Consider the following 27,306-nt stretch of genomic DNA (forward strand, 5'->3'; position numbering starts at 1 on the left):
TCTCTGGTGCAATGGTTTTGTGCTTTATTTTGAAAACGAGCTTAAACTATCGACCCAACCCAAACGCCCCGAGACCAGACACTGTTCGCCCGGGCAAAAGGATGATTATCATTATCAAGCTTAGCTCATTACCGTGACAAGGCGCTCCGTGTGTGTGTGTTTGTGTGTGTGTGAGAGAGACAGAGCGGGACCATAAGTCAGTGCGATGATGATAAGCCCTCTCGGGGACACAGGGTGACAAGCGCATTAAGCAATCTCGTTGCGATTTCCTCTCCAGCCCAAAGATAAGAGCGCCGCTTTCCTTCGCCCTGTGAGTGAGAAAAAGATTAACGAAAACTGAATGAAAGTTGATTTTGTGACAAGTGTTGCGTGAAATGTTTTTCTTTCTTTTTTTCAAACGTCTTTTCAGCGGGTTGATGAACCGAACAAGCTAGCGATAGAGAGTGTGAATGATAATTGTTTGTTTGCTTTGGTTCCCGGGTTTTCTCGCTGCAATAGCTCGTTACATTTCCATCGGCAAAGTAACAATTAATTTTCCACTCTTCGGAACGGAGATGCCGTGAGATCTTTAGGTGCTGTGAACGGGACAACGGCACCAACCACACAAAAAACCGTCCCCTTCTCAACTAGATCCGAGTTAAAGTTTTCCAATACGTTCGCATTCTGTCCCTGTGCCGTGGCTAATTGGTCACCACCCGGGCTTGGCCAATTTTCTGTCGACTCATACACATTAGCGACAACAGTGGCCGGTCGCTGTTTCAGGTGAAAAAACCCTCCCTTCCCGTTGATGGAAAACCACGTTGATGGGAAAATTGTGCGACTGGGCCGGGGCGGCCGTGGCTGTAATCGTGTGTGTCCAATTGTGAGCAGCTTTATCGATTCGTCACATTGATTCAGGCAGGCTAACGGGCTGTTAGGAAGGCCATGAAGAAGCTTCATTTTAAAAACGGCCTCCCCTCCTTAATTCCCTTTATTAGAGATCGATAATTTGCTATAACAAATTTAAGTTTTTTTACTTCCATATTTAACTCGTAGTTTTAGACATTTAGTTATACTAAGCATTATTCGCTTACTCTCTTCGTTGCAGGATCAGCCGCCGACGGGGACGACGAAAGCAGCGCATCGAAGCGGCGACGGTCGCGAACCAACTTCAACTCGTGGCAGCTCGAGGAGCTCGAGCGAGCCTTCTCCGCCAGCCACTATCCGGACGTGTTTATGCGCGAAGCGCTGGCCATGCGGTTGGATCTCAAGGAAAGCAGGGTAGCGGTAAGTGCAAGAAGCAAACTTAAATCATCTGCCAAACAATCTGCCTCTTCTCGTGTGCTGGAGAAATGTAGAGAAGAAAGGGATTTTGACCTGCGGACGGAGCAAAGGGTTCAACCTATGAAGGGGAAGCAGGGACGTTAAGACATTTCGCTGATCTTGGCTGATTCTGACACGGTCTCGCCGACTCGCCCGGCAAGCACCAGATCCGTATCGTGTGTGTCTGTGCGCGTGCAGGATGGAGCGAGAGCGAGCGGAGCAACGATGCGATTGCGATTTAGTAATAATTCATAGCCAACGGGCAATCCCGTGGAGAAAAACGATGACATTTTGTGACATAAATTATGCTTTATGGACGCTTGTATTAATATGGCAATCCCGTTCGCGCACACACACACAGACACACACCGACTCATACCAATGCATGCAGGAACAATCTCATTCATGTATTCATTGTATTGTTACCCATTCAAACTGGAGTGTGGTGCGGGGATGGGGCTGAGCTGGGCAAATGCATTTAATTTCAATTTGGTGCCTCATAAATTTTGATCGGATGTGAAATGATAGGGAAATGTGTGCTGTGCCTGCGTCCAAAAAGGAATTAGTGCAGCATTGGCCAATATTTTGAGGTATTTTTGCTTTTTTTTAAATAGGTAAAGTGTGGTGTCTATGGAAAAATGGTCAATTTTTGGGTTTGATTTAAATTTATGAATTATTTTATTCGGAGCCTAGAGCGGATCTACACGCTCTCACGCAAATGAAGTGCTCTAATCTAACCAGCAAAGTGCACCGTTATGTGCCTTTTATACCACTTTAATTAACAACTAAAGCGAGATAAACGATTTCAAAGCCTACTGAACCCTCCTTCTCTTCCGAAAGCGAAACGCCACTTCCAATGAACCCCGCCGAGCTGAGTTGCACCTAATCCTAATCTAATTAGAATATAAAAATTAGCTTGCTTAAGGACGACCCTCGCGCCGACCAACACAATCGTGACAATAAAAATCAAAATAATCATTCCTACGATTGTTACAATGATTCTCTCTCTCTCTCTTTATACATATCTCGACACAAGCGACAACAAATCCCCTTGTCCGTTTTGTTTGATGCTCTATTGCAGCTTTGCTGGAAGGATCCGCGCGAGGGTTTTGTTAATATTTTCAACAATAACATCCCATCGCCGGATCGGTCGTCGTCGTCGCGCAGGTTCCCTTTCATACACTGCTGTTTCGATTTGCAAAAGATTTTCCAAATCACTTGCCATCGCATCTCGGGATGGTTGTTGTGTGCTGCCTGCACCAGTTGGCACAGAAATCTGCCCCGCAGGAATTCGGAGGGAAAACGCAATGCGTGCCTGTCACACCTTTCTTTTTCCCTACCGCCATGGGGTATAAATCCCAAACAACAACCACATAAATCTGTGTGCCTTTTGTTGGTGGTTTGATTTTTGCGCGGATAAAAGGGCTCGCCCCGTGGTCCTTCTTCTAGCCCAATTCGGTCCCTTCGGCTCGCTCGCTCGCTTCGCTAGGATCATTTCAATTTGAGCAGATTCGTTCGTCCATGGCAGCGCGAGCGCTTGAGCGGTAACCTCAAATGTGCTATAAATTATTCAACATCTTTCCCGAAAATGCTGAAGAACGCACCATGCAAGATGGAGGGTGGAACAGTGCAGCCTGGCGGTTGAACGGCTCGCTGGAGGGTTGTTGAAGCTACGCAGGGAAGGAAACATCATTTGTTACAACAATCACCGTCCCCAGCAGCAGCAGCATCATCATCATCACCAGCAGCAGCCACTTGGGCGCGCATGCTCGGCGTTTGTGCAAAAGGGGGTGCTCGTACACTTGACGATTTTGACTTGTAATTATCCTGTTTTCTTATACGGCGTAAAAGGACGATGTCAGCGAAGCTGCTTGTTCCTTGATCGCTCAACGAAAAGGGAAAATGGCCAAGACGCTCGGGACTCTTTCTTTGCCTCAAAATACAACCATAAATACGATGCAATTATATAGTAACAACAAATATGTTACAACATTGCGACAATACTCTTACCGAATCTCCGTGCACAAAGAGAAACCTTTTTTCCTAATAAAAATGCTAATTACAAGGGCACTACTTTATTACAAATTCTATTACCTTCCTGCTTGCTTCCTTTTCCAAAAAACACTTCACCATCACACATCCAAGCCCCCAAGTTGAAGCCTGAAGCTGCATTACAAATCCTTCAATTCAGGCAAAACCCCTTGGAGAAGGAAAAAGAGCATCAGCGTCCCCTATCCATACCGACCGAGCCAAGGGGAATGATGATGCTCGGGCTCACACAAAAAGATGAGGGAAACTTCATTACCCCTGTTTACTTTTCACTCAAACTCGGCGTGTAATAAAATCTGTTCCCATTTATTTTCACCCATCCACCCTCTTTCTTCCCTTACCCGAACTCAAACCCACGTACAAGATATACTTACTGGTGGTGCGGTACTGAGCGGCCAAGAGTAAACAAGTGTCATCCTTACCGGAGTCGGCTCCGGGTGGCGGATGGCTGGAATTCAAACTGTTTCATTCTTTGCTTGTGCCACCTTTCTCCCCCTTGCTGGTTCGTTCGTTTCGTCGTTTGTCTCCCGCTGATTTTTTCATCGACTTTCGCGTTAGCTTTGCGGTAGCGCAAATGTAATAATCTAGCATAACAACAATATTATTATTACTTAAATCCCTATTGACGGGAACCGGGGGGAGGGCGCTGCTATTTGTGCAGCGTTTGTACCGTGCGTTTTCCCGTAGCTCTGTGGGCAGCTCCGTGTGCAGTGGAATTAATTCTACACGACCACCTTCCCTGACGTGTACTTGAGGGAAATTGTCAGCCAGTTTGCTGCTGGGATGGGGAAGCCGGGAGAAGATCTTTGTTCGAAGGGCGTGTTACATGGCGATGATGAGATCCTTACAGCACACTGCTCCGTACTGACGTTACCTCGGCGTTACCGTATGCCGTAATTAACTGTTGCAAGGCGTCAAACAATAGGGATACAATTGATGGGATTTCGAGTCCGGGTTGAAGGATGAAGGACAATTTGTTACAAGTCAGCGTAAAAATGCCGCAAAAATGGAGCTTTTTAACAGCGTTCTGTTAGTGGTTAGTGTCCTGCTGTACCTCCAAGCATTGGATGGCTTTTGAATGTGTATTTAAAGCTCACTTCTGCCCATCGAACCTTATCGAAATGTGTATGTGTGTCGTTACGTGACTGGCCACGAAGACCTCATCACGATGAGGTACATTTGCCACCCCCGTCCACCACCGTCACAGATGGGCCGACAACGAAAACGGTTTGATGACGTTGCTGATGATTGTTTTCCTTCTCGAAATCGATCTTCACACTGCCAACGACGTGTTTCGTGCGCGCTGCTCCTCCATCATAGCACCCGTGGGACACCCTGGCCCTTATCAAAGCGAAGTAGCAGAAGGGAGCGAAAATGAAGCCCAGCCTCATTGACTTCATCCTGCCTGCACTTCATCCTGCCCGCACTCGCCTTCGAAGCACCTCGCCTGCTCTTCGACATTCGACAAATGAACCTTGGCAGCGAGGCAGCGAAGCCGAAACCTGCTGGCTACGAGGGGAAGAACATTCCAGGGGTTGCATTTTGCGGGTGGCTTGTGGTTTTCCCTTCGACAACATCCCGGCGCCATTGCCACCCTCGTAACACACCCATCGTGTCCACTCAATTGGATAACGAGAATTGAATGGAAAAGGCTCGAAGGAATCAAGCCCTCCATTCCCTCCTCTACCCACGGGTGTACCAAAACGAATCAACCGGCCGTAATGTGCTAAAAATCTGTTCGAATTAAATTTAATATCTGGAACATTTACGTTCCCGGATTGCGGTGATTTATTAGAGCTTGTTGTCGTAATAAAGTAAAGGCGAAGGAGCTACGCCTATCGACGTATCGCAGCTTCTTCGCTCCTTTCATGAAGGGTCAGTGTAGTTGCTGTGTCCGTAGGGCCGGCCCCAGTTTCGGAAATGGATGATTGAATGGTTCATAAACTTTGCTGCTGGACTCTCTCCCTGCTGGGGAAGTATCGTTTGGGGAGCTTTTAGAGCTAAATCAGAAATTGTGTTTCTGATTTGTGCACGGTTTTGCTTTTTGCGTAAAAACGGAAGCAAGCACGTACAGCAAACGGAATGAAATCTATCAATTCACGCTGCAAAACTCACGCTTTATTTGCAATATAATTTTATTTATATTTGTGATGATTCAACCTCTCATCTCTGGTTCGCCGAATTGAATATGAATCTGTGTAACACGAAGCCGCAACGAACTTATGATGCGAATATAAATGATGAGATGTTCGAAGGCGCACGTGTTACGATCAAAAAACAGCGAAACGTGATTGCGTACCATAATGTATCCGTTCATAGCTCGAAGGAAAAAGAGCAATTGGAATGGTAAAATTGAGTTTTTTTTATTGTTGTGCTTTTTTGCACACTGTGCGTGGCATAATTATTGTTATTTAATTTGAAGTAAAACAAGGCATTTTTTCGTTATTATTTTAAACATTACCATACATGCAGGATTAATAAAAAGTAATTAAATTGTTTTACTTTTCCAATAAGACAACTGGAAGCTTGTTGGAAAACGAGCATTTTTAACAACGAGAAACATCATTAATTAAGCCTTCTTACACTTAGTTCTTATGTGAATGGCAAACAACACAAGCACCGATACACTCCTTTTGCAAAGCTTCATACAATTATTTACCGTCTGTCGGTCTTGTCTGGTCTGCCTGCCTGTTACTCTCGTTATTAATTGCTGCAAATGTTATTTCCATTGTACAACATCGTGTCTTTCGGTCGGGAAATTAACATCCTCACACACACACAATAGATTCGAATCAAAAGCAGCTTCACAACTATTTAAAATCATGCTCAATGCCTCCTACAATCTCATCAAACTATTCAACGGCGTCCGCAACGGACAAATATCCGCCCATCAGACGCAGCAGGCTGGCTCCTTTTCGCTTGTCAACAATTTACATGCAACACACGCGCCTTTGGTGGGGATGCGTTTCCCCTTTGTTGTTGTTGTTGTACATCCCACAACCACTCGCTGCCTATTTATCAAGATCAGTTGTCATCGCGTTGCTTTGTGTGTGTGTGTGTGTGTCATGCCGTCTCGTTCGGGTAGGGGGGTTTTTCCTGCCGCTCGCATCCGCTGCCGATGATTATATTAGTGACCGATGAGGCCGGCTAGCCTTCTTTGAAAAATGTAAATTAAAAATCGACCACCCTTCCCCCTCCCATCCCATCTCGGTCCGTCTGAGCCTTCATCGTTCGTAATATACACGTTTTTTTTTGCTTTTGCTCCGAACCATACACTCCTCGGTATCCCGGCTCGTTAAAATGTGCTGATGTGATCCGTTTTATAGCCACCGTCGTCGTCGTCGTCGTCGTCATCATCGGTTGCCGCTCGGATCGAACGTGCGCCTTTTGTGTGTCTGCACGAAATCAATAGACCGCGATCAGTACCAGCTCATAATTCATGTATATCATTCGCTCCGTTTTTATTATTTTGTTCGCTGCGGCAGGCATGGCCGATCTCGTGGGCAGTTGGAATTAAATTAAAAATCGATTTTTTTAATCGGCTTTCCACCATAATGTGTTAGTGGAATAGGACCTATGCTGACTGGGGATTGGGGAGGATTGGCCGTTTGCTAAAGACATTAGGAAAGCATAATGCTCGTGCTGGAAGTCGTGTCAATTTAATTTTCTCACAAGCCCTATAAATATGTATTTTAAAGATTATTCATTTCTGGGGCTTAAGGTGTCGGCGTGTGTGCGTGCCTATTCCATGGCACAAGAAACACAGCTACATTAGATTAGTTAACTGTACGCAACAACAGATCGCAAGCCACGGATTGGTTGATGGTTGAAACATAACCGCCCCCCGTTCGTAAAACGGGGGGGGGGGAGCAGAACAATAGGAAACAATTTACACCCAACACCCAAAATACGCCAACACTCGAGCTGCGCAAAAGGGAAACGCTTACCATCATCGTCGGATAATTTCGGGCGTTACGTATCAAACACCTGGAACACGGGACCAGCGGGAGACGTCTCCAGCGGGGAAACGGAGGAGAGAGAGAGAGAAGAAAAAAACCCGCCAAAGATTCTATTCCATTGATATCCCGACCCGAGTATGAGAACGAACCTCGATTCTCATATGAATAATGATAAACATAATAGCAATAATAACGGCAACATAAAGCCAATCCCAGGGAAACTCTAGGTGAGGAAGATGAACAAAAAAAAAACACAGAACCCCGAAACCATCTTGCTTCACACAATCGAATAATAACTGAACAGAGAGATAGAGAGAGACATGGAGAGAGAGAGAGAGTCAGAACAACAAAAACGCACATTTAAACGACTCCATACTGACCGGAGCACCACCACCATCACTAGCGGCATGGGTTAGAAATGTAAATGAGATTTTGTATTAACAGATATTTTGAACCATTAATCAAACTCTCAATTTACTTCTGGTGGTGCGGCCGCGGCTGCTGCTGTTGCCGTTGCTGCTGCCCGGTTTGGCCGTCATCATTTGCCAGAAGACATTTCATGTTTTTTATCCATTTTTGTGCACACCGGCACACATTCGATCCTTCTATTTCTCAATTTACGCGCCCGTCGGTTCCAGCCCGGCTACGATTCCAAGTCGGAGGACGATTCCCGTCCGGCTTAAGGATCGTAAATTGTTTTTTATAGTGGTTCTTTTTTTTCGGTCCCTATTAATCGGTGATCGTTCCAATCGATGCCTGGGTGTTTTGTTGGAATTTGAGGATCGAATGGTTTAAGGCAGGCAACATCTTTAGATATTTTATAGAAAATTATCCAAGAAACAAATAATATTGTAAAAATCAACACTTTGCTCACTCTGTGAGCAAAGAAGTGAATTGGCAACAAAATTCATTAACAGTTCGCCTTTTAATAACAAGCACAAGCCCTTTCTCCACCCTATTGAATGCATCGAATTCAATATAACTCAACCTGGGCCGGTCCAGGGGGTGGGGGGAAAAAAGGTGTAAAATATTCAATCTTCCCCTTTCTGGTGAAACCCAACCCCAAACGCAGCCCAAACGCAGCCACAACGTAGCCACAACAGCCGCGCCGAGACTCCCATTTCCGAAGGCACATGTATAACTTATGAAAGCCGTCAGGAAAAATTAGTTTCTCAATATTAATAGACTTGTTATACATTCACACCCTTCCCGCTGTGACTGAGAGCAGCCGCCGCCGCCGCCGCCGCCGCGGGGGCTGCCGGCTGACTGCGCGGTGTGCGAAGGAAAAACAGAATTATCGATCGATCGAAACAGCCCGAACCGAACGGACGGGCAACGCAAACGAGTCGGGCCACCGAGGTCCCACCTCTCCCGAAACCACCGGAACGGATCGCGCGCGCCATTGTGTCTTGGAATAGGTAACTTCATCCTCATCATCATCATCATCATCATCATCGTCGTCGTTGCTGTTAGTTACAGGAAGGGATACGAGAAAGCGAGGTACGAACGGTGGCCATATAATATGATCTCATGATCTCATGCTGATCGTCCGAAGAAGCAGAAGGAGTAGGAGGTGGAAAGGCCCCGACCCTGGAGCGGATTGGGAATCTTGGAACCCCGGTTTGCGGCAAATGAAGATGTTTGTGAAGGTGTGAAGAAAACAAAACTCGGGAGAAAATTGATAAATCTCAACCACCACCAACAGCAGGGAGCTGCTAGGAGAGACTCTGGCGCAGCAGAGATAGAAGGAAAGGAATGGAAGAGAAGTGAGGGAAAAAAACATAAAGTCATCATCCTATCGTTTGGAATTAGCACCGTTAGGTAATGGATAGGAGCAATTGGAAAATAGGCTCTAACGCCTCGAACAAGTCACTCCACACCTCGTCGTTGCGGTCGTCTCGTAGGGCGGGTTCGAGCTGGCCGCACGAATTTTCACACGAATCTTTTCGAACGGGCGAATCACCGCATCACCTCGCGCCCGATGTCATAACAATGTGAAGAGGCGCGTTTTGGAGCTTCGGCACGCAACGGCAAAGAAGGAGGAGGAGACACACAATGCATCGTGGCCTCCCAATTGGAGATTAATTCTTCATTCAATCGTTACACACACACACACACACACAAGCCAGAGGAGGGTGGGGAAAGAAAGATGTAATTGAGCATAGCTGTGGGATTACACATTGTGTCGTTTCATTGTTGATATTAATAATCGCAAATCGACCATTGTTGAATGGGATGCATGGTGAGGGATATATCCTGAGAAACTCAATCGACTGTCGACAGCTAATGGTGGAAGTTGACACCATGCGCTATGAAGTTAATGCGACAAATACACAGATAGTTGCTAGTTAATTCCACAATTTCAGTCCAAGACTGAAGATTAGATTGAATTATAATGGAGATGGAACACTGGCTGCAGCTTCAAGCTATCGACTCGGGAACTTATTATAAATGACCAACAAAGTTGATTTTCTATGCAGTTGAAGTGGCTATTTCTTAGAGAAGCAGTATCGAATGAATATTAGGACAAAAGTACTATTCAACAGCAGCTTCTAACAACTCAACTACAACCTTATTCCCCAATTCAAAATTTTGAAGTTTATGCCTTAATTTTAAGTTCTAAAATGACAACCAAATCATCCGTATGTCCATCAAGATGTTGTAACATATGTAACAGTTGAAGGTCCTATATCTTGAGCTTAGTTAACTGTACATGTGTTCCTTGTTGGAAATCGGTTTGATTAGACCCTTAAAACCATAACAAGGCTATCTTTACTTCTCCACATTTCATAGTTTTGGGCTCATCACACTCACAAACTCGCCCGCCGAGCCTTCCGAGGGACTGAGTTTGATGGAAGTCGTGTAGAAAAAGCAAATAATTACCGTTTCCATTTCATCCTTGGGCAAAACCCTTCTGCCACTAAACACACACACCGGCGGAAGGTTGACCGAAAGTGCGAACCGGTACATCCTTCGCATGAGACTGTCCTAAATCAAACGTCAAGCTGCAAGATGGAAGCACCATCTTGCCAAGGGCTAACAACCAAGGACTCTGCTGTGATGATCTCCACTTCCTTAAGGCCATTTCACCGCTGAAAGAAGGATCATAAAAGCGTGCACATACGTCAATATCATCACACCTTTAGTGTTGAGCTTGGAAAGACCTTCAACTTGTTCATCCTGCTCGTGGACGTCCTTCCGAGGAGCAGCGCAACTCAAAGAAGTGACCAGCTCGTAAAAACGTTCTCCAACCGCTATCACGTCTTGCCGATAAGAAAACATCATCCCCAAAAGGGCTCTCGTGTGTAATTTGCTCGCAATGCTCCTCTTTCTTTTTTTTTCTTGCTCTCAGATCAAAACAACACTCACCAGCAACCAACACCCAATCACCCTGCGCTGGGCTCCATAGCAACGTGCACCCTTTTGCATCCTCTTCTCCTTCGCGGAAGATGGCTAGCTGGCAGCGCGTACGTGTGACTAATGAGAACGTTTCTGTTCCACTCAGGAGCCGGAGAACCTGCACAGAAGGGAAACCTGCATGGGGTGGGGTGGTTCGAAAAATCGAAACTTTTTTCGGCACATTCAGGAGGTTTCATTTGGGTATAGAAAATTGATTAAAATTAATTACCTTTACGGGTACCGTTCTCGGACATACAGAGAGAGAGAGAGAGGGAGCACACACAAAAAACACATCCAATCGCGAAGAACTTTGCCTCGTAGCCGCACACCGTGGCGTTCTCTCTCGGTCGGTCGGCCAGCCTGCACAGTTCCGTTCGCCCGTTGGGATTTTTTGAAATGAGCGTGAAGCTAATGATTTTTACCGTGCTTCCATTGCCTTTGGCTTCCAGTCCAGTCTCTAAAGGCGTGTGTTGGTATGGGTGTTTTTTGTTGCTGTTGTTGTTGCCTTCATCTCACCCGTGCTAATCGAGACCGAAACCGAAGCCTTAACAACTTAATTTTGAAGAACGGCTCCAAACGAGCCAAATAAGGCATGGGTAAGGGCTTACCCCGTTTGCTGGGGCACTCCCTCCCAGTGCTGCTGCTAAATAGTTTCCAGAGTTATAATAATGTTGTGTGAAGGTTATTACTCTGCCCACTGTAACAGTCTCCCTCTCCCTTCCCCCTCCCGCAAAGGCTCGAAACGAGGCTAGTTTTTAATCACATCTTCCAGCTGGAAGGCATTTCTTTTGGAAGGAGCGGAGAGGAATTTCAAAACAGCACGCCGTTCGTGTTCACCTTTGCTGCCCTTTTCGGCACCCTTTTCGGTGAAGATGAAATCCGTGTGCCACGGCCTCGAGTTGGGGTTTCCTCATCCCCTTCCTACCCCCCCCCCCCCTCTCTACCCTCATCGTGATACCTGTACGATGGTCGCCGTATGACGCCTGGCACTGTAGCCACATACTTGTAGCCCTCGGTGGTGTTCGCTCGGTGTGTTCATTAATTAAAACACTTAATAAATCATTTTGCGAAGTCGATTTAAAGTTGTAACCGATTTCTGACACCGTCCAGCGGTCCGATCCCTTCCGGCGCTATTGTGTGCGCACGAGGGAGGGCAACGTGGCAGGCCACGCAACCGGTGTGCGTAATTTATCCTCATCTTTTGCGCATCCTTCATGTTCGCACTTGCTGTTTTGGAGTCTGGGTAGATGGGTATGGTGCAGTTTGGAAAGTCGTACGGATTGAAGTTTGTCTCCGCTTTGCTGCTGCATGTATTTATGTATCCCCTCGAGATACAGAGGGGGGATGCTATGGGAATTGTATCACCATAGTTTTGATGTGATTACCTCTCCGTTCCAGAAAAAGTGCAAAAATAAACGAACGAATCGTTGTTTTCATTTGTGTTTGGTAAGTTTTGGTAAGTTTTTTGATAAACGCTTCCCACAGGACTCCGGACAGGAACGGCACAGTGGTTGGAAGTTTAAACAACGCACCAGTGTGACTTTTGCCTCTCCTATGTGCAGTGAATTCACAGCTTCTCCAATAGTTTGCCTTTTTGTCTGGAGTGCCTTCATGCTTCTTCTCCCCCACACAAAACAAGGAATGCTGGAACAAAGAAGAAGCACACACACACACATACTATCAGCACACAATGCTCGCTTCGGCACAAAAGTATTACACCATTTCCATATTAATAAAGCCCGTCCCGCACTGAATTATATCGAGATAACGCTGTCCACCGGGTCCACACATCGGGCTACAATCGAGAATATCGCCCAGATGTGTGCGGTGACGAATCATCATACGAGATTCGAATCATTTTGCGGTTGTCACATATTTCGGACCTGCCCCTCTCAAATCTGTCGGCAGTTAACTTGAGGCAGGCCTGTGATTATGTATCTTCGATCCCGCCTCGATGCCTATTGTTGGTCTGAAAACGTCATAGATAACGATTTATTCTGCGCCGGGGTTTGCTGCACCAGAAAGATGACCCTTGACGCTTGCCGGGAAAGCGAAGGGTGCGATGTGACTGTGGTGCATAAAAATTACATCAAAACGGTGTGAAATAGGATGGTGTACATCTGCCATTTTAGTCTGGAATGATCGGTTGGTCTTAAGTCAAGCTCACCGAAATGTCCAAATTATTCCATCGAATGGTGTTTTTTTGTGTGAAAACGAGCGAAAAATGGAAATACAAGTGACTTTAGACATTTGGCTTCTATTCAGTTTCTACCAGCTCTACTCATCTATTAATGCCATTCCACTGTGAACGATTTCAATTGCCCTGAATTATCGATCAATTCTATTCATTTACTGTGCTATTTTCTTACAGGCCTAACTACCTTGTAAATTACACTCACTGCCCGTAACCGTTGCCAGTTCCTTTCCAAATTGGAGACACTTTTCAGGACAACAAATTAGACCACCGTCAATGGAGCCCCACCACCTTCCTTTGGGCTCCATTGCCAGTGTCCCGACAAGTGTTTTATGGTGACAAACGAAACGCACGACGATAGTCCCATTCACCAGGATACTACAACTCAACTTTTAAGCCTTGAAGCACTAGCCACTCGCAGCCTTGGAACGTGACACACACACACATCAGAATTAGATGGGTGAATGGGGTGGGGAAGGCTGGAGAGGTGTAATAAATAATTCAACAAAAAACAATACGCATATCGGTGTGTTCAAATTTGAGCGTTCGTGTGTGTGTCTCGTTCGGCGACGGCCGGATGTAATCACCATCAATCATTCACCAGCCCATTTCGGTCCCCGCTGCTCGACCGTGCAGGATGATGCTTTGTCCACGGCTGGCCACGGACACATTTGGCGCCTGTTTGTGTGCTATACCTGAGCGCCAAGTGACAGACATTAGGAGCGGAGAGAGAGAGAGAGCAAAAAAAAGGAAGAACCAATGCTATTTCGTTTAGCACACTCTCCAAAGGACACACGTTCCAAAGGACGACAAACGGTTAAAGGGTCACAAAAGAGCACAAAACGAGACCAAAAGGGCTCGGATTGTGAATGCAACGTGATTTTCCTTCTTTCTTTCTTTTTTTGTGCAGCAACGGGAGCAACCAATTTAGACGGACAATGGCAGGGTGAAGAAAATATTTACTTCAATTAAAGTGCCCGAAGGACGGGAAACGGGCAACTTACCGTCTTTTGCGAAAGACGGTGTCGCGCAGTGTAGCGTACCACTTTATCAAAGCCAAGAGGCGGAAGTATTAAATTTCCGCTTTTTCGCCTCTCCCCCGACTGTCTTTCATGGCTCGGCTGCCCTAGCCACCTTGCCTTAAGGATCTGGAAGATGTTCTGTCAAAATGTGCCATAAATCAAACTGCTTCTGCTGTCAGCGTTTGCGTACGCGGCTGCAATCAAGTCAATTCCTTTTGGGTGTTGGGCCCGGCATTGACAGGAAAATAGATTCACCCGTCTCGAAAAGGGGATTGCCATTGGTGCAATATATAGAAATGATTCACGTACAGTGACTGAACAAGTTGAAGGTAGTTGCTTGTCCGAGAGATTGTTTGCATGAAAGTAGCTCAAACACTGTCACCGGCGCGTGTCGTTGCGAGTTGGTCGTTTAAAGTATTCTATTCGTTCGATGTACATCGTGCGAACGAAATCGTCCTGCTCGATCGTTTCAATCGTTGGTAAACAAAACCGGTAAAGAGCTTGTGGATTGAGTTACATCGTACACTTACACCATTTTACTCCGCCTCAATCAACGCTACAGCATCCAATTTAACCTCCGCAGGTTCAATGTATCTATTTAAGGTGAAAATTAAGCCGACCTGCTGAGTCGAATTTACGCAAGCTAGAGATGAAAGCCGCTTTAGTAACCTCAGCTGCTAATTTCCCCCCAGCTCGCCAGCAACCGTTAGGAAAATTGCACACAAAATCATCTCCCCTCGCACACGATCGTACACGATCATACGTGCGTCATAGCTGCGTCTGCGTTCTGATCGGCCGCAGAACCGCAGGTGTGACCTCCGGCTGGCTGGCACAAAAAAAAACAAGGGCCGACCATTTTCGCGCCGGAAGTTCAATGCCAACAGCCACAAATGCTTTCAAACGCTGCCGATGGTGGGTCGTTTTGTCTAGCCGGCACAACGGGATGGGGGTTTGTCTAGTTTGCTCGGCGGCTCTCGGCTCAGCGGACGACTTCCAGCTTCCGACGGTGCTGTTCCGACACTAACAAGCTCTCCAAGTTAATGGTGCAAACGCAATGCCAGTCGAACAATTGCAACAATTTGTTTGCCACTTTCCAGGCCCAGCAGGAGGCGATTTTCTGTGATTTTGAGAGAGTGAACAAGTGGTTGTTAGATTAGTGTTGATTGATGGGCATTGAAAGAACAAAAAGGAAGACAGGGAAATTGACCCAACAAAACATGGGAAGAGCTTGTAGCTTTGTGACCTTTCTTGGGACGTTTTTGAAAGCCAAACTATTGCTACCAACCGTTCGCTCGATCGATCACCCTTTATTCAGTTTACAAACAAAATCAAAGCAATGCGCAATGGTTGTTTACGAACACAGCACAGTCAGATTTTTACTCACTTGTGTTTTATCTTCGTTCAAACAGTTTTATCATCCTCTCATCCCCTCCCCCTTTTAACAGAAGCAACAGAAATGCATTTTAAAACACAAATAAACTCCTGCACTGCACATTTATTTGCATGCGATAGGAAATGGTTCAACAAACGCAACACATTTCGCACTGTTCAACGTTCCCCTCATCATGTTCGATATTCCTTGTCGATAATGCGGCGTGATGTCATCCGTCAAGCCTGCTGACCCTTTTTCAACACTCAATATGCACCCGGTTTCTTATCACAAGATCCTTGAAACATTCATGTTCGATCAAATCGACCGTAAGGGAAAGGCCCACTCACCCCACGACCCACTCGGATCGGACAAACGAGCCCTGTTCCCTTTTTGACACTAAAAAGGCACATCTTCGCAGTGGTCCGGGGAAAGAGCATCAAAAGATCGCCATAAATTTTACTGTCCCTTGACGGCTTGACTGCTTCCGTTTTTTTTTTTTGCTTTAGAAATAATTCGTTTCATTTGCCGCACAGTAAGGTTCATTGTATTGAAATTTTAACCGCTTCCGGGTTTGGCTTTATCAGCCGCAAATTAAGTGTACTTTGTTAAACAAAAAAGAAGCCCCCAACTCGAAACTGCATGCTAGCAGATCGTTAGCTTGTAACAAGTATGCTCTTCAAGGTGTAACGTAGCGTGCTCAAGACCCGGCGCATGGGTCTTGTAAATGGGCTAGAAAATGGCGCAAACATGCACCAAACATCCCATTTGCCCGGCAGCTCTGCGTTGCGCTGCCGCTTACAACTTTAGCTTGTAATATTTATATTAAAATTCGATTCGGTAGGATTAAGAGCCTCGGCAAGGTGCAGCTTTCAGTCTGTATGTGTGTGTGTGTGCGTTTCTTCTGTCCAACAACTGCTAATGGGCTTTGCATAATGAAACGTGGCCAAGCGACAATGGAAATTCGTGTACATAAATTCTTCCTTAAGTGAGGAACCCAAACACACACACACACAAACGCGCGTGATAACTGTGTAACGAAACTCTACGTTAAAAAGTAACTCCTTCGAAGGGTAAGACACAAGCAAAAACATGAGCATTTACCTTTTCTCCCTTTGTCGTGGTTCATTTTCTCGCCTCTTCAGCTCAACTTCAACCGGCGCAGCCGGAGTGTCGGATCGCGTTGTTGGCAAACGGTGCCACAAACAAATTGAGCCATCAGCGCACACAGCGCGAGGTGCTAGCCTGCCGTCCAATTGCGCTTGATGCTTGGTACGCAGGCTTCGGCGGAATGGGAATGGGAACACATAAAAAACAAATCATAAGTCAAGTGTTACACACGTTAATCCCTTACCCTGTTTTTTTTTCCTGTAGTTCGTTTGCCCGCCATTCCCTTGCGTATCCTTTTTCGCTCTGTTTGTCGGGAGGATCTCGTCCCTTTTGGGCTCTTTTTTCAGGGCATCGACACAAAAAAAAGAACCGAAAATCGTCCGATCCCGAACTGCCGCGCGCGGCAGGCGGCAGTTCCGGACCAAATAATTAATGGCCGATGGTTGAGCTAATACGTATATTTACTGTTCGTAAAGGCTCGACATGAAGCCCTCCGAGAGCCGGACAACTCCGAGCCGCCCTGGGGTTTTTTTCCCGTTTCACTGACATTCTTCACACCGATTAGAAGTTTGGAATGGGAAGAATTTAAGGATGAATTCATTTATACAGTCACACACACACAGACACACAGACAGTTGAAACACAGTTCTTTTCTGTTACAGATTTTTCATGTACTCTCGTCACACGATGAGCTTTTTATTATTCATTAGACTGTAATATTTCTACTCGAAATGGACCGTTCTTTTTTCTCAACCCTCTTTCCCCCCTCTCTCTTTCTCTCTCTCTCTCCACAGGTGTGGTTTCAGAACCGAAGGGCCAAGTGGAGGAAAAAGGAGCACACCAAAAAAGGCCCCGGCAGACCCGCACACAACGCCCATCCGCAGTCCTGTTCCGGTGAACCGATCCCGCCAAGCGAGCTGCGAGCGCGAGAAAAGTAAGTTTATGGTTGTAGAAAAACCTAGCACAAGAAAACAGAGGATCGGAGAGGATACTAGCAACAGTTTATTAAAAAAAAAGGGAAACTTACCCGACACAAATAGAAAGCATTAAACACATCTCACACAAGCGCGCTTGCTCACAACACACAGATTAATGGCACCGTAACCACTTGCCAAACACAAATGCCTTTTTTGGTGGTTGTTGTTCTGGCTTTATTCCTCTGACTGCATAATTTGGGAAGTGCATATCGGCATATGCATATGCAACGCAAATGGCATAATAATTTGTCACTACAATCACGGGTGCTTTAGGGAGAGTGTGTTTCAAGTTCTTTATGGTAGTGGCACGAGCATTTCAGGGGATCCATTTTGCTCGATTTTGCCCCCGAAATTTCCCCCTCGCGATCACGTTCCGCGGTTGACTGTATTGACTGGTGGTAAATTTATTACACACCTCACAGGCTTACTAAATTGCTGCCCAAACGATTGAGCCACTGAGCGGGCATAAAACCCCGGGAATCGAGGGGGTACGCACAAGCTACTGAAGCGATGATACTGTGTGTGCCCGTTCGAATGGGATTAAGCTCCTGTTGCACTTTACTTTTTTATTGTTTTTGCACGATGCACTTATCCTGCGTTTGTGTTGCTGTTTCACACGAAAATGCAAAAATATGTGATTGCAGCCGAATAAAAGTAATGCTTTTGCTCGCATTTCTATTAGCTTTGGGGTGTAGTTGATATAGTTTTGCCATTGGTAAGTGGTCCCTGGTGGCAAGCAATTAAATGAAAAGCTTCTGAAAGCTTCTGTAGGTTCCATTTTATGTTGGTTGTGGTTTTTGACTGCGACAACATATTTGAACACATTGAACAGCTTGGAAACGCACTTTTTTCGCCAAAGGACGACCTTCCAAACCACTAACAAGTCAGATAATAATGGTGGCTATCCCTTTACGTTCTTAATTTTTCACCAATGAGCATCCTTTTAATGCACAACATTTAGCCAAAAAGCCCCGCCAGGCACATCAGGACATCCATTCGTTCGATCCATCCATCCATCCCGTCAGCCACATATGCGTGTGCAAATGAAGCTCACAAGGGCGGCTGAAAACCCCCTGGATCACCCCGGGACACGATGACAGCAACTGGAGCCATTTTACACAAACCCCAACGCACGCGTTCAAAATGCGGGGAAAATCACTCGCCCTCGGGGGAGGGAAACACAAAAACAATAACACAGCCAACCCTCGCCCACAGGACGAGCACGGGCGCACACAAAATGGCGCAAGTGTTTTCCATTTTTGTTTACCCGCTTTTCTCGCCCTTCGACCCGGCGGCGGTGGCGGCGGTGTTCACCCTCGCTTGAAAAACGGCCACCAGGTGACAGGTGGCAGCCGAAAACTGCTGAATCGAACCGAGAGGGACGCGATTGGGGTGTTTTAATTAGTGTTTTGTAATCAAAAGCAAATTGCATCTCGTGCGGGGCGGCAACCGGGTCGATAATCGGTGACCATAAATTGGTTGCTGGAAAATTTGCTCATTGGTTTGTTATTATTATCTACCACATAGGAACAACCACATGTGTCACGTTGCTTGTGCTCGGTTTTGGATGAAGAAAACAAATATTAAAAAAGAAGGAAGAAGGAGATAAATTTTGAAATTGGAATTGAAAAATGTAAAGCAAACCTATTTACTACCCAATGCTGAAAAGTGTTGACCAAAAGCATCACCAAATTGCAGCCAATGTGCTGCAGCAGGCTAGCTCAAAACCAGTACAGTAGCGCCATCTGTTGGTGCAGGGGTGAGCAACGCGTGTAAGCAACAAATGCACTGCTTTCTCGCGCATTTTCTCGCATTCTTGATAAGAATAATTAATCATTTTACCTACAACAGCTGCGTGTGATTCATTAACAATAATTGTATTTACAATAATCACTTCACCACACTCCACATAACTAACCGGACAACAATCCTTTCTCTCTTTGCGCCTCTCTTCCCGTGCAGAGCCCGCCGTCGGAAGAAGATAGCGAAGGCACTCGAGCGGCAAGCCCGGAAACTGCGCGCCAAGGGCATTACCGTCGATCTGGAAGCGCTGAAGGCCGAGTACCTATCCCAGCACCGGAACAACTCGGGCAGCGATTCGGAGGACGACGACGACAACGACAACGACGACGAGGATCCGATCGACGTGGTGGGCGGTGCGGAGTCGGGCGACGAACCGGAGGACTGCTCGATGCAGCGCCGGGACAGCGTCGACGGGGACGGGCTGCTGGACGATGGAGCCGGCAGTGACACACCGCGCAACAGCATCAGGCCCAACCCGTTTAGCATAGAATCGCTGCTGTACAACAATACGTGAAACCGGACGGCGGACAGTGTCTAAGCCGGTGCTCTATGATGGGGCGTTCTATGCAATTCCTTCTTACACTAACCGAGCGAGCGAGCGAGCGAGATGGGTGGAAAGTCGGAAAGTGTGTTCCTAAAATCTGTACATGTGCGGTCAGTGCGCCGGACGAAACTGCTCCCAGTTTGAAAATTGCAATTTTATCCTCGATCCTGTGTTCCCATTCCCTCCCCCTCTCCAAGAAGCAATCTTACCAGTAGGTAGAACCGAATGTTTGCACAACGAATCTCCCTGTCCCTGCTTTCCCTGCTCCCGCAGGACTGTGTGTACTTGTGTAAACCATGCACACAGCTGCATTATTTATTTTAATTAATATTTTACCTGTAATTATTGTTTAACGAAAACTAGTTCAAAGGCGTATTCCCACGCACACGCACACGCTACATTACGCCATTGGCTCTGGAACACTCGTACATGCATGCACTTCGACAAGTCGCCACCGTATGCGGAGTGGCGCTAGTAGCAAGCAAAGAGAACAGAAGAGGCAAACACGCGCGATAGTGAGAGCGCGAAACTATATAAAAACCAAGGCTAGAAAAATGCGATCCCAAATGTTTAATGTCCCCTTGAGCGGTCCCATTTCAAAAAGATTAAATGATCAAAAGCTTTTATTTGTGCAAAAAAAAAAAGACGAGACCACACATGTTTTGGTTTCAATAAAACACAGCTGATAGGAGTTTTATTAGGGCAATTAAACGATTGGGTAATGTTTTGAATTGGTTTTTCCGTTTCATCATTCCGCAACTGGACAAATGACTGTTTAAGCGCGTGAGTGGCTGTGTGTGTGTGTGTGTGCGTGTATATGTGTACATTAGAATAGTTTGAAGCTTTTTGTTTTCAAACGAAATGGATCGCCCCCCCCCCCCCCCCCCCCCCTATTTAGAGTTCCCATCTTATCATGATATCAGGAAAATGGAACGATGTACATAGCACGAACAACAATAAGAGGCCTATAAGTATAAATACCGAGTAAAGTAAATTAAAACTAATAATTTAAAGACACACACCGACACAAAGTTCTGTGCGCCAGAATATATAAATATATCAGACCTACTGTAAAGTGTTGTGTGGGTGTCGTATGGGTCGAAAGAATGAATCTATATATATATATATATGAAAATGAAACAATATCATTCGTAACACATTAAAAACTAATAAGTGATTGCGAAAAGGTAAAAGAATTGAAGAGAAGTACGAAAGTTTCAACAAACACGAATCATCGAAGAAAAAGAATGGAAGAAAAGCAACCTTATCCACAACAACAACATGCGAATCATTATTTTACCACAAAAGATCGAACACAACATCGAACAAATAATAATCAGTCATCGTAATTCGTAATGCTCACTACAGTACAGTATGAGTTCGAGGCAAACCGCAATATGAAGCTACGGTTGAAGTTGAAGAATGTTGGATCGCTTCGGCCGTCAGCAAATCTTCAATACAACACAGCAGCAATAGAGAGAAAAAGGTGCAAAATAGTCCCCTAATTAAGCTAATGTGCGATACGTAGCAAAATGACATTTGTAAAGTAAAGAAAGGAGGAATACAACCGCCACAACAAACCGATATGACTCCTAAGTATGTGAAATAATTGGCTACAGTGCATCTCGGCAACAGGCAAACAGAAGGAAATGGAATGAAAGAGACATACAAGACAGGGACAGCAGCACGCACACAGAGAGATGCAAAACTATGCATTAAACGTAAATTTTAGACCTTTTTTCGGTGTATTTAAAAAAATTTCTTTAAACAATTTTGTTACCTTTTTCAAAAACAAAAATGTTTCTTATTTGTACTGCCAAGTGGATGTAAGTAAATTACTACGTACGCTTTTTTTTATTTACACCATCAACAACTGGAAGCGTTGGAAAGTAGTTGATCAAGTACAGCAACAACACGTAACGTTACGTTTCGTTGTTTGAGGAGTATAGGTTTTTTTTTGTTTTACTTATTATTTTGTGTCAGCAGCGTACTCCAAAAATGTGATTCCTTTTTAAAAATAAATCAATTCAAAATAATGTACATTGAAATGGGGTCAGATTTTTTTTATAATGCAAATGGTTCGAAAGAAATAAGTACATTGAGAATGGCAATTTGAGTTGCAAAGTTTTCCAATTCTGCAGTGCTGGTTCTATTTTACGGTTAACAATGAGCTATCGAAAAGTTCGCCCAGTTCAATCAAAGGTGTCATAATTGAACTGCACAACAATACGCCAAAACGACTCCGCGTCATGCAACCAACCAAATAGGTGGCATTTGCTTCCAAAAACTAACCATAAAGTCCTTTCCATACCGTACATCTTCCTCGTGTATGCTTTCCTTTACTCTGAAACCATCAATGAATTGCTTAACCCCAAATCGAAAAACATAGCATTAGGAAGATAATCCACAAAAACCGCATTAAACCGATACCTGCCACTTAGTGCAACACACACACACACACACACACGCCCAGCTGGCACTCTTCAAACAGCCGTGGCCAAATCACGCACCAAACCAAAAATCGGGCAAAATAAAAGGTTAAACCTCAAACAACCGTTACGCTCCGGCCTCTCAATCAACACCAATCAAATTACGACGGACCCGTTCGTTCGTTCGTTCGGGGCAAACGGGATTGTGGTTAGCTTAATTCATTAACAAAATTCATATAAAACTGACTCAAAAAAAACCCTCACACACTCACCAAAATCTAACCGGAAGAGATGCTCTCTCTTTACCCAAGTTTCGTCATGTTTTTTCGCTTCGAATGATTGGTTTTTGTTTACCTAATTTTGCTACTTTTTCATACACTTCATATGCATCATAAAAAGAAGACTTTTGAAGGGACCGAATGAAGAAAAGGGAGATGGTATGCGATGCGAAGCCAAAAAAAGGTGATATTTTCGACATAAAATTAACCACAAAGTTGATCCTCTGTGCTGACTTCCACAAAAACCAGTCCCGCTGCGCCAAAGGATCACACACGCAACACAAACACACACAAACACGGTGTTACCGAAAATTACCCTCCAAAAAACGGCCTTACATGGCTAACGATCATGCTGCGTTGCGTTGTTGCTGCTGCAACAGAGAGTATTTTGAGGCTTTTTCACTTTGGTTAGTTCCAAATTAAGCCGTTGTAGTATGTTGGCAGTGTTCCGTTTCATTCAACTCTCATCACAATTATCACCCCGGTCCCAGACATTTCCACGGATCCACGGGCCTCAATTCTGGCTTGGTACCGGGATCACTACGAAGCTTTACAAGCTTCTCTGTGGATTGTTTTCGGTTGGGCTAATGGTTTTATAATGAACCGCTTGCCCTGTGTTTGTGTGTTACACACCGGTGGATGATGTTGTAACCCATTCACATGAGGTAGAATAGTTGTAATGAGGTATATAATGTGTTCAACTATTGCTTTTGTTGGATAAAAGTGTGTGCGTTATAATTGAGATGGGATTAATTAATAGCTTGAGGCTGAATAAGCTTTTTATAGAGAATATTCTTTCGAAAGAGTCGAAAAAAGTCTATTTTAGGGAGCTTTCCTCCGTGTCCTAAGCCCTAAAACAAACGCGCCTAACAGCGAAGGAAACAAACAAGCAACACATTCCTTCGGCACCGCTTAAATGAAGACATCCACAAATCAAAGGCTCACCAGTGGTTTTACAGAGGAGAGGAGAGCACACACCAAAAAAAACCCGCACTACCCCTTGCGGCTAATGCTTCTCAAAGGACGCGAACAACCGGCCAGACAGCAGCAACATTGCCCCGAAACATAACTTATTGTTCGCGTGAAGAAAATTGGAAACCATGAAAGATGGGGCACCGTTGGCAAAGGCAACCAGCCCCCGGAGCGAATTAGCGCTCCGTCCCGTCCCGAAGGAAGGAACGACTGGCCCGGATAGCTGGCCCTGCCCCTGCCCGCTGCTGCTGCTGCCGGACATCAAATCGTCTCAAATCACCTGATCTTTGATGATTTATTATATTTAATAACAGAGCGCACGGTTCGGTGAAAATAATAAACAAGTGTAAATGAGATTGATGCCGAACGCCGGTGCTTTGGGTAGATGGGGGGAAGAAGGCGGGTAGGGGCGAGGTTCTTGCGGTTTTTTGTCCCATTCTCCATCCCTCTTCCCCACACTCCGCGGTTGCCTCAGGTGCTTCCACTTCCAATTGACACCAACGACACCATACCACAGCCGTTCTGCTGCATCTTTCCACTTTTTTTTGAAGAGTTCAACGACGATCTTCTTCTCCGCCGATCGTATCCCGCCTCTTTCATTGATGTGTTGCGGGGCTCGCGTTTCGGGATAAATTAAATTAAACTGCACGGCTATGAATCTCCGCTCATTGATTATCCGCCGTGCCGTGTATATCGCCGGAAGGGCCGGCAACCGAAACCTCCCCCCCCCGCGGATGACCCGCGGATGATGATCGTGTGGCACAACACAACACACTATCGTGGGAGCAGCACTCGGTCCCTGTAACCTTTCGCATGCTGCTTCAAATGATTTTCTAATGTCTTAATCATTGGGCTGTTTAAAAAAAACGCAATACAAGACCCGGAAGGGGGTATGCTGTGGGTTTCCTGCCGTTTGGAGCGACGGTTCACCATGAAAAAGGGAACTGAAACTTTCATCGTGCTTCGGTTAGATGGAGGAACATTCGGTTTGACAACACTATAAGTTAAGCCGCGGGAGTGTCAAACCTGTGTTTTTTCCGAGGGTAATTAATTATTTTTTAAGGTTAGCAATTGCGTTTTTTTTTTGGCGTTTGACTCCCCTGACAAATGTGCCGACAAAGTGATCAAAAATCAATCATTAATTATTACTGATCGTAGTACACATAGAGAGAGTGCGCGCTCACTCACAGCATCCTGGTCGCGACGCAAACTGCTCGAATCGAGCAAGATCTCATCAACCCCCCCCCCCTCCCCCCCGGAGCAAATGTTTTCAATCATCTCAACTAAGCACAACAGTTCGTCTCCTCCACAATCAACCTCCGCCGGTTGCACTTTTCAGCAAAGGTCAGCTCGTTTTACGATCCCTCCACACAGTGTACAGTGTGTTACAGTGGAACGCGGACAGAATTTAACGCGATTTTTTATTAAATTAAATTTGTGAATATTTTATCATTCCTTTCCGATTGCATTGTTCAAACAGTCACAATGCATCACGCCCTCCACTCATTGTCAACTCTTTACATTTTCCAAAGCCTCTCCACGTGTACCCGGTTGCGTGCAACCGACTGTACCGCGCAATCTAACGCTAATGCTGCGTCGGCACGAAACGGTTTTGCACCAAGCGTACATCCCCCGAGCCAGATACGCGCTTATGCTTCCAATACTGCGCCACACCACCCCTATTTCCTTCCGCTTTTCTCCTCCTCCTCCTCCTCCTCCTCCGACCCATCATCGTCGCACACATGTGCGCAAGAAATGCGCGTAATCAAGCGCGCTGGGCAGGGGCAGATCTCCGCGGAGTGTTTTCGCTGTGCTAGGAGGCACTGCCATGTGCATATATGTATAGCCACACACTCTCACATGCGATGAGCATGTAACTATGCACATCGCGACTTGTGTGTGCAGAGAGTAAAATAGCGTTGCGCTCAAACTGCGCTCTAGCGGTGGCGGCATCGCCAGGGCCTTGTGGTCGGGCGCATTCTCGCGTTCTCGCGCACACGGAGACTGTATGTGCCAGTACATCTAGTACACTCCCCCCCCCCCCCCGCTCTGCACGGGTGACACGGGGACTCATGGAAAAAAGCGCTGCCGATACCGAGCTGCATTAGAATAGTCTGGCGCACTGTTACCGCCCAGCCCAGCGCAGAAGTGTTGTGTACGCGAGAGTGCGCGTTGTATAACTGCGTAAAACAGAACGAACGACGGGGTGGGACGATCTTCACTGTCTGAACACTACCCCGAACCCCCGAAAAGAGAGATGATCGACGTGATCGTGTGTGTTTTGTCTGTGTCTGCATCTCTGCAAACTGTCTGCAGCCTAGAATTCTGAGTGCTGAGTTCGGTGCGCCATACTGAGACCGATTTGATTGTGCAAAAGACCGTTCGTTCTAACGCGAAGCGTATTAGTTAGTGGAGCTATTTTTAGCAACAAAACGATCCCCACAAACCAAACCCCACAGTCTGCCGCCAGTCGCAAACATCTGCAAACGTCGTGGTCGTAGTGCCACAAACTGTGTTGATGCTGCTGCTGTCACTGCCAACCGAAGCAGTAGGCTGTGGAGCTTAAGAGTGTGTTCTCCTTGCACCAGTGAAGAAAAACGGCTCCCCGTGGTTGCCTGTGCGTGTCTCTGCTCGGCTCTTATCAGTGTTGAACAGTGGTGTGTGTGTGGTCAACCCTCCTTCCCTCCCTCCCTCTCGGATGACGTGTGACGTGTGCTGTTGTGCAATGGAAAATCGGGACACACTATAATAGAGCTGTTTCTTCTGTTGGATGGCGTTTCCAGAGATTAGAATTAGACGGATCCAGCAGCTCAACAGTCTCAATCAGTAACGGCGGCATACACATGGTGGGTAATCGGGAAAGAGCTGGCTTGCCTGCTTTGCACGGCCCACCAACGCAAGCGAGAAGGCGCAGCAGCGAAGCAACAACGACTCATCTGTTTAAATATCTTCCCCCGTAGTCGGTGCGATCTACTACTAACTCGTCTAGCGCATGCAGATCTTGCAGCGGCGGGTGACGCGGGGTTTGCTTTTTTAAACTGTGTCCGTGTGCCTGTGAAGGGCAGCAGAGGAGAACGGCAGAGGCGGCAGAGGGCGACACGTGACTGCCGCTCAATTGAATGTCTCTGGTTAGCCTTCGCGCGCGTTAGTTGGCGTTCTGACGACCGCTCGTACTGATCATGTGTACCCCGCTTAGCTAGACGTTCTTTGCGGGCCCTGTTCGCCTAAGTAGCGCGGCAATCGAGAACGGATGTGTGTGTGTGTGCGCGCGCGTGTGTGGATGTGTATTAAATTGGTAATTGTTTATGCCTTGAAGAGCACGGGGCAGCAGCACGGGAGTCATTTTGTCCTCCCCGGACGACCGCCCTCGGAAAAGGGGACATCCGTGAGAGGCTTAAATGAATAAATTGTAAGGTAACAACAGACCACTCTATTGATTGCTGGAACGCAGTTTAAAGCCACGGTTTTTTTTTTCTCAAACTGTCAACCGTTCAAGCGTTTAGCGCTGAAATTGAAATACAAACTTCCTTATCGCTCGCGCGTACGGCGGCTGTCACCCTCCCATCAGCTGTTGATGCAGGGTGTCCGTCCGCTTCTCCGGAACTTCTATTGCGCATGCGCCAAACACAAATGTCAGCCACGTACAGCACGACACCACGGAGAGCTACACACATACACATAACAGCAGCCAGTGATAGCGAACTAGGGGGGGGGGGGGCAAAAACTGTGTAAATAAGATTGTGTTTTCTTCGGTCAATTGTGCCGAACGGTTTGGGTGTTTTTACCATTATTTTGCTACACAAAAACAGTAACGCCAACCACAATGGTACGAACGAGTCGCTCTGTTGCCATCCCTGTGGCCTCTCCTAAGTGGAACGTGCTCCCGATATCCGCCTTCT

General features: G+C 46.2%; 2 protein-coding genes and 1 long non-coding RNA gene across 7 annotated transcripts in view; 2 read left to right on the forward strand and 1 right to left on the reverse strand.

Annotated features, from left to right (window-relative positions):
* The window catches only part of LOC120950600 (homeobox protein unc-4-like), a 61,634-nt gene extending 41,025 nt beyond the window's left edge, over positions 1–20,609 (forward strand). For both annotated transcript variants that reach the window (XM_049610932.1, XM_049610931.1), the window contains exons 3-5: positions 1,088–1,266; positions 17,199–17,338; positions 19,344–20,609. In XM_049610932.1, coding sequence (XP_049466889.1) covers positions 1,088–1,266; positions 17,199–17,338; positions 19,344–19,698 — 674 coding nt within the window. In that variant the 3' untranslated portion in view covers positions 19,699–20,609. The remainder of the gene's footprint in view (positions 1–1,087; positions 1,267–17,198; positions 17,339–19,343) is intronic.
* Positions 1–27,017, reverse strand: LOC120950602 (uncharacterized). The gene is made up of 2 exons (XR_005751132.2): positions 26,932–27,017; positions 1–308 (listed from the first exon to the last, which is right to left on the reverse strand). It is a non-coding gene; the product is annotated as an uncharacterized LOC120950602 (long non-coding RNA).
* The window catches only part of LOC120950597 (uncharacterized), a 6,898-nt gene continuing 4,509 nt past the window's right edge, over positions 24,918–27,306 (forward strand). The window contains exons 1-2 of one of the 4 annotated variants that reach the window (XM_049610921.1): positions 24,918–26,253; positions 26,368–26,702. The gene's annotated coding sequence lies outside the window, so the exon portion shown is untranslated. The other 3 variants (XM_049610920.1, XM_049610922.1, XM_040368764.2) reach the window with 3 other exon arrangements.

The sequence above is a fragment of the Anopheles coluzzii genome, chromosome 2 (assembly GCF_943734685.1).
Source record: "Anopheles coluzzii chromosome 2, AcolN3, whole genome shotgun sequence".
Classification (NCBI taxonomy): Eukaryota; Metazoa; Arthropoda; class Insecta; order Diptera; family Culicidae; genus Anopheles; species Anopheles coluzzii.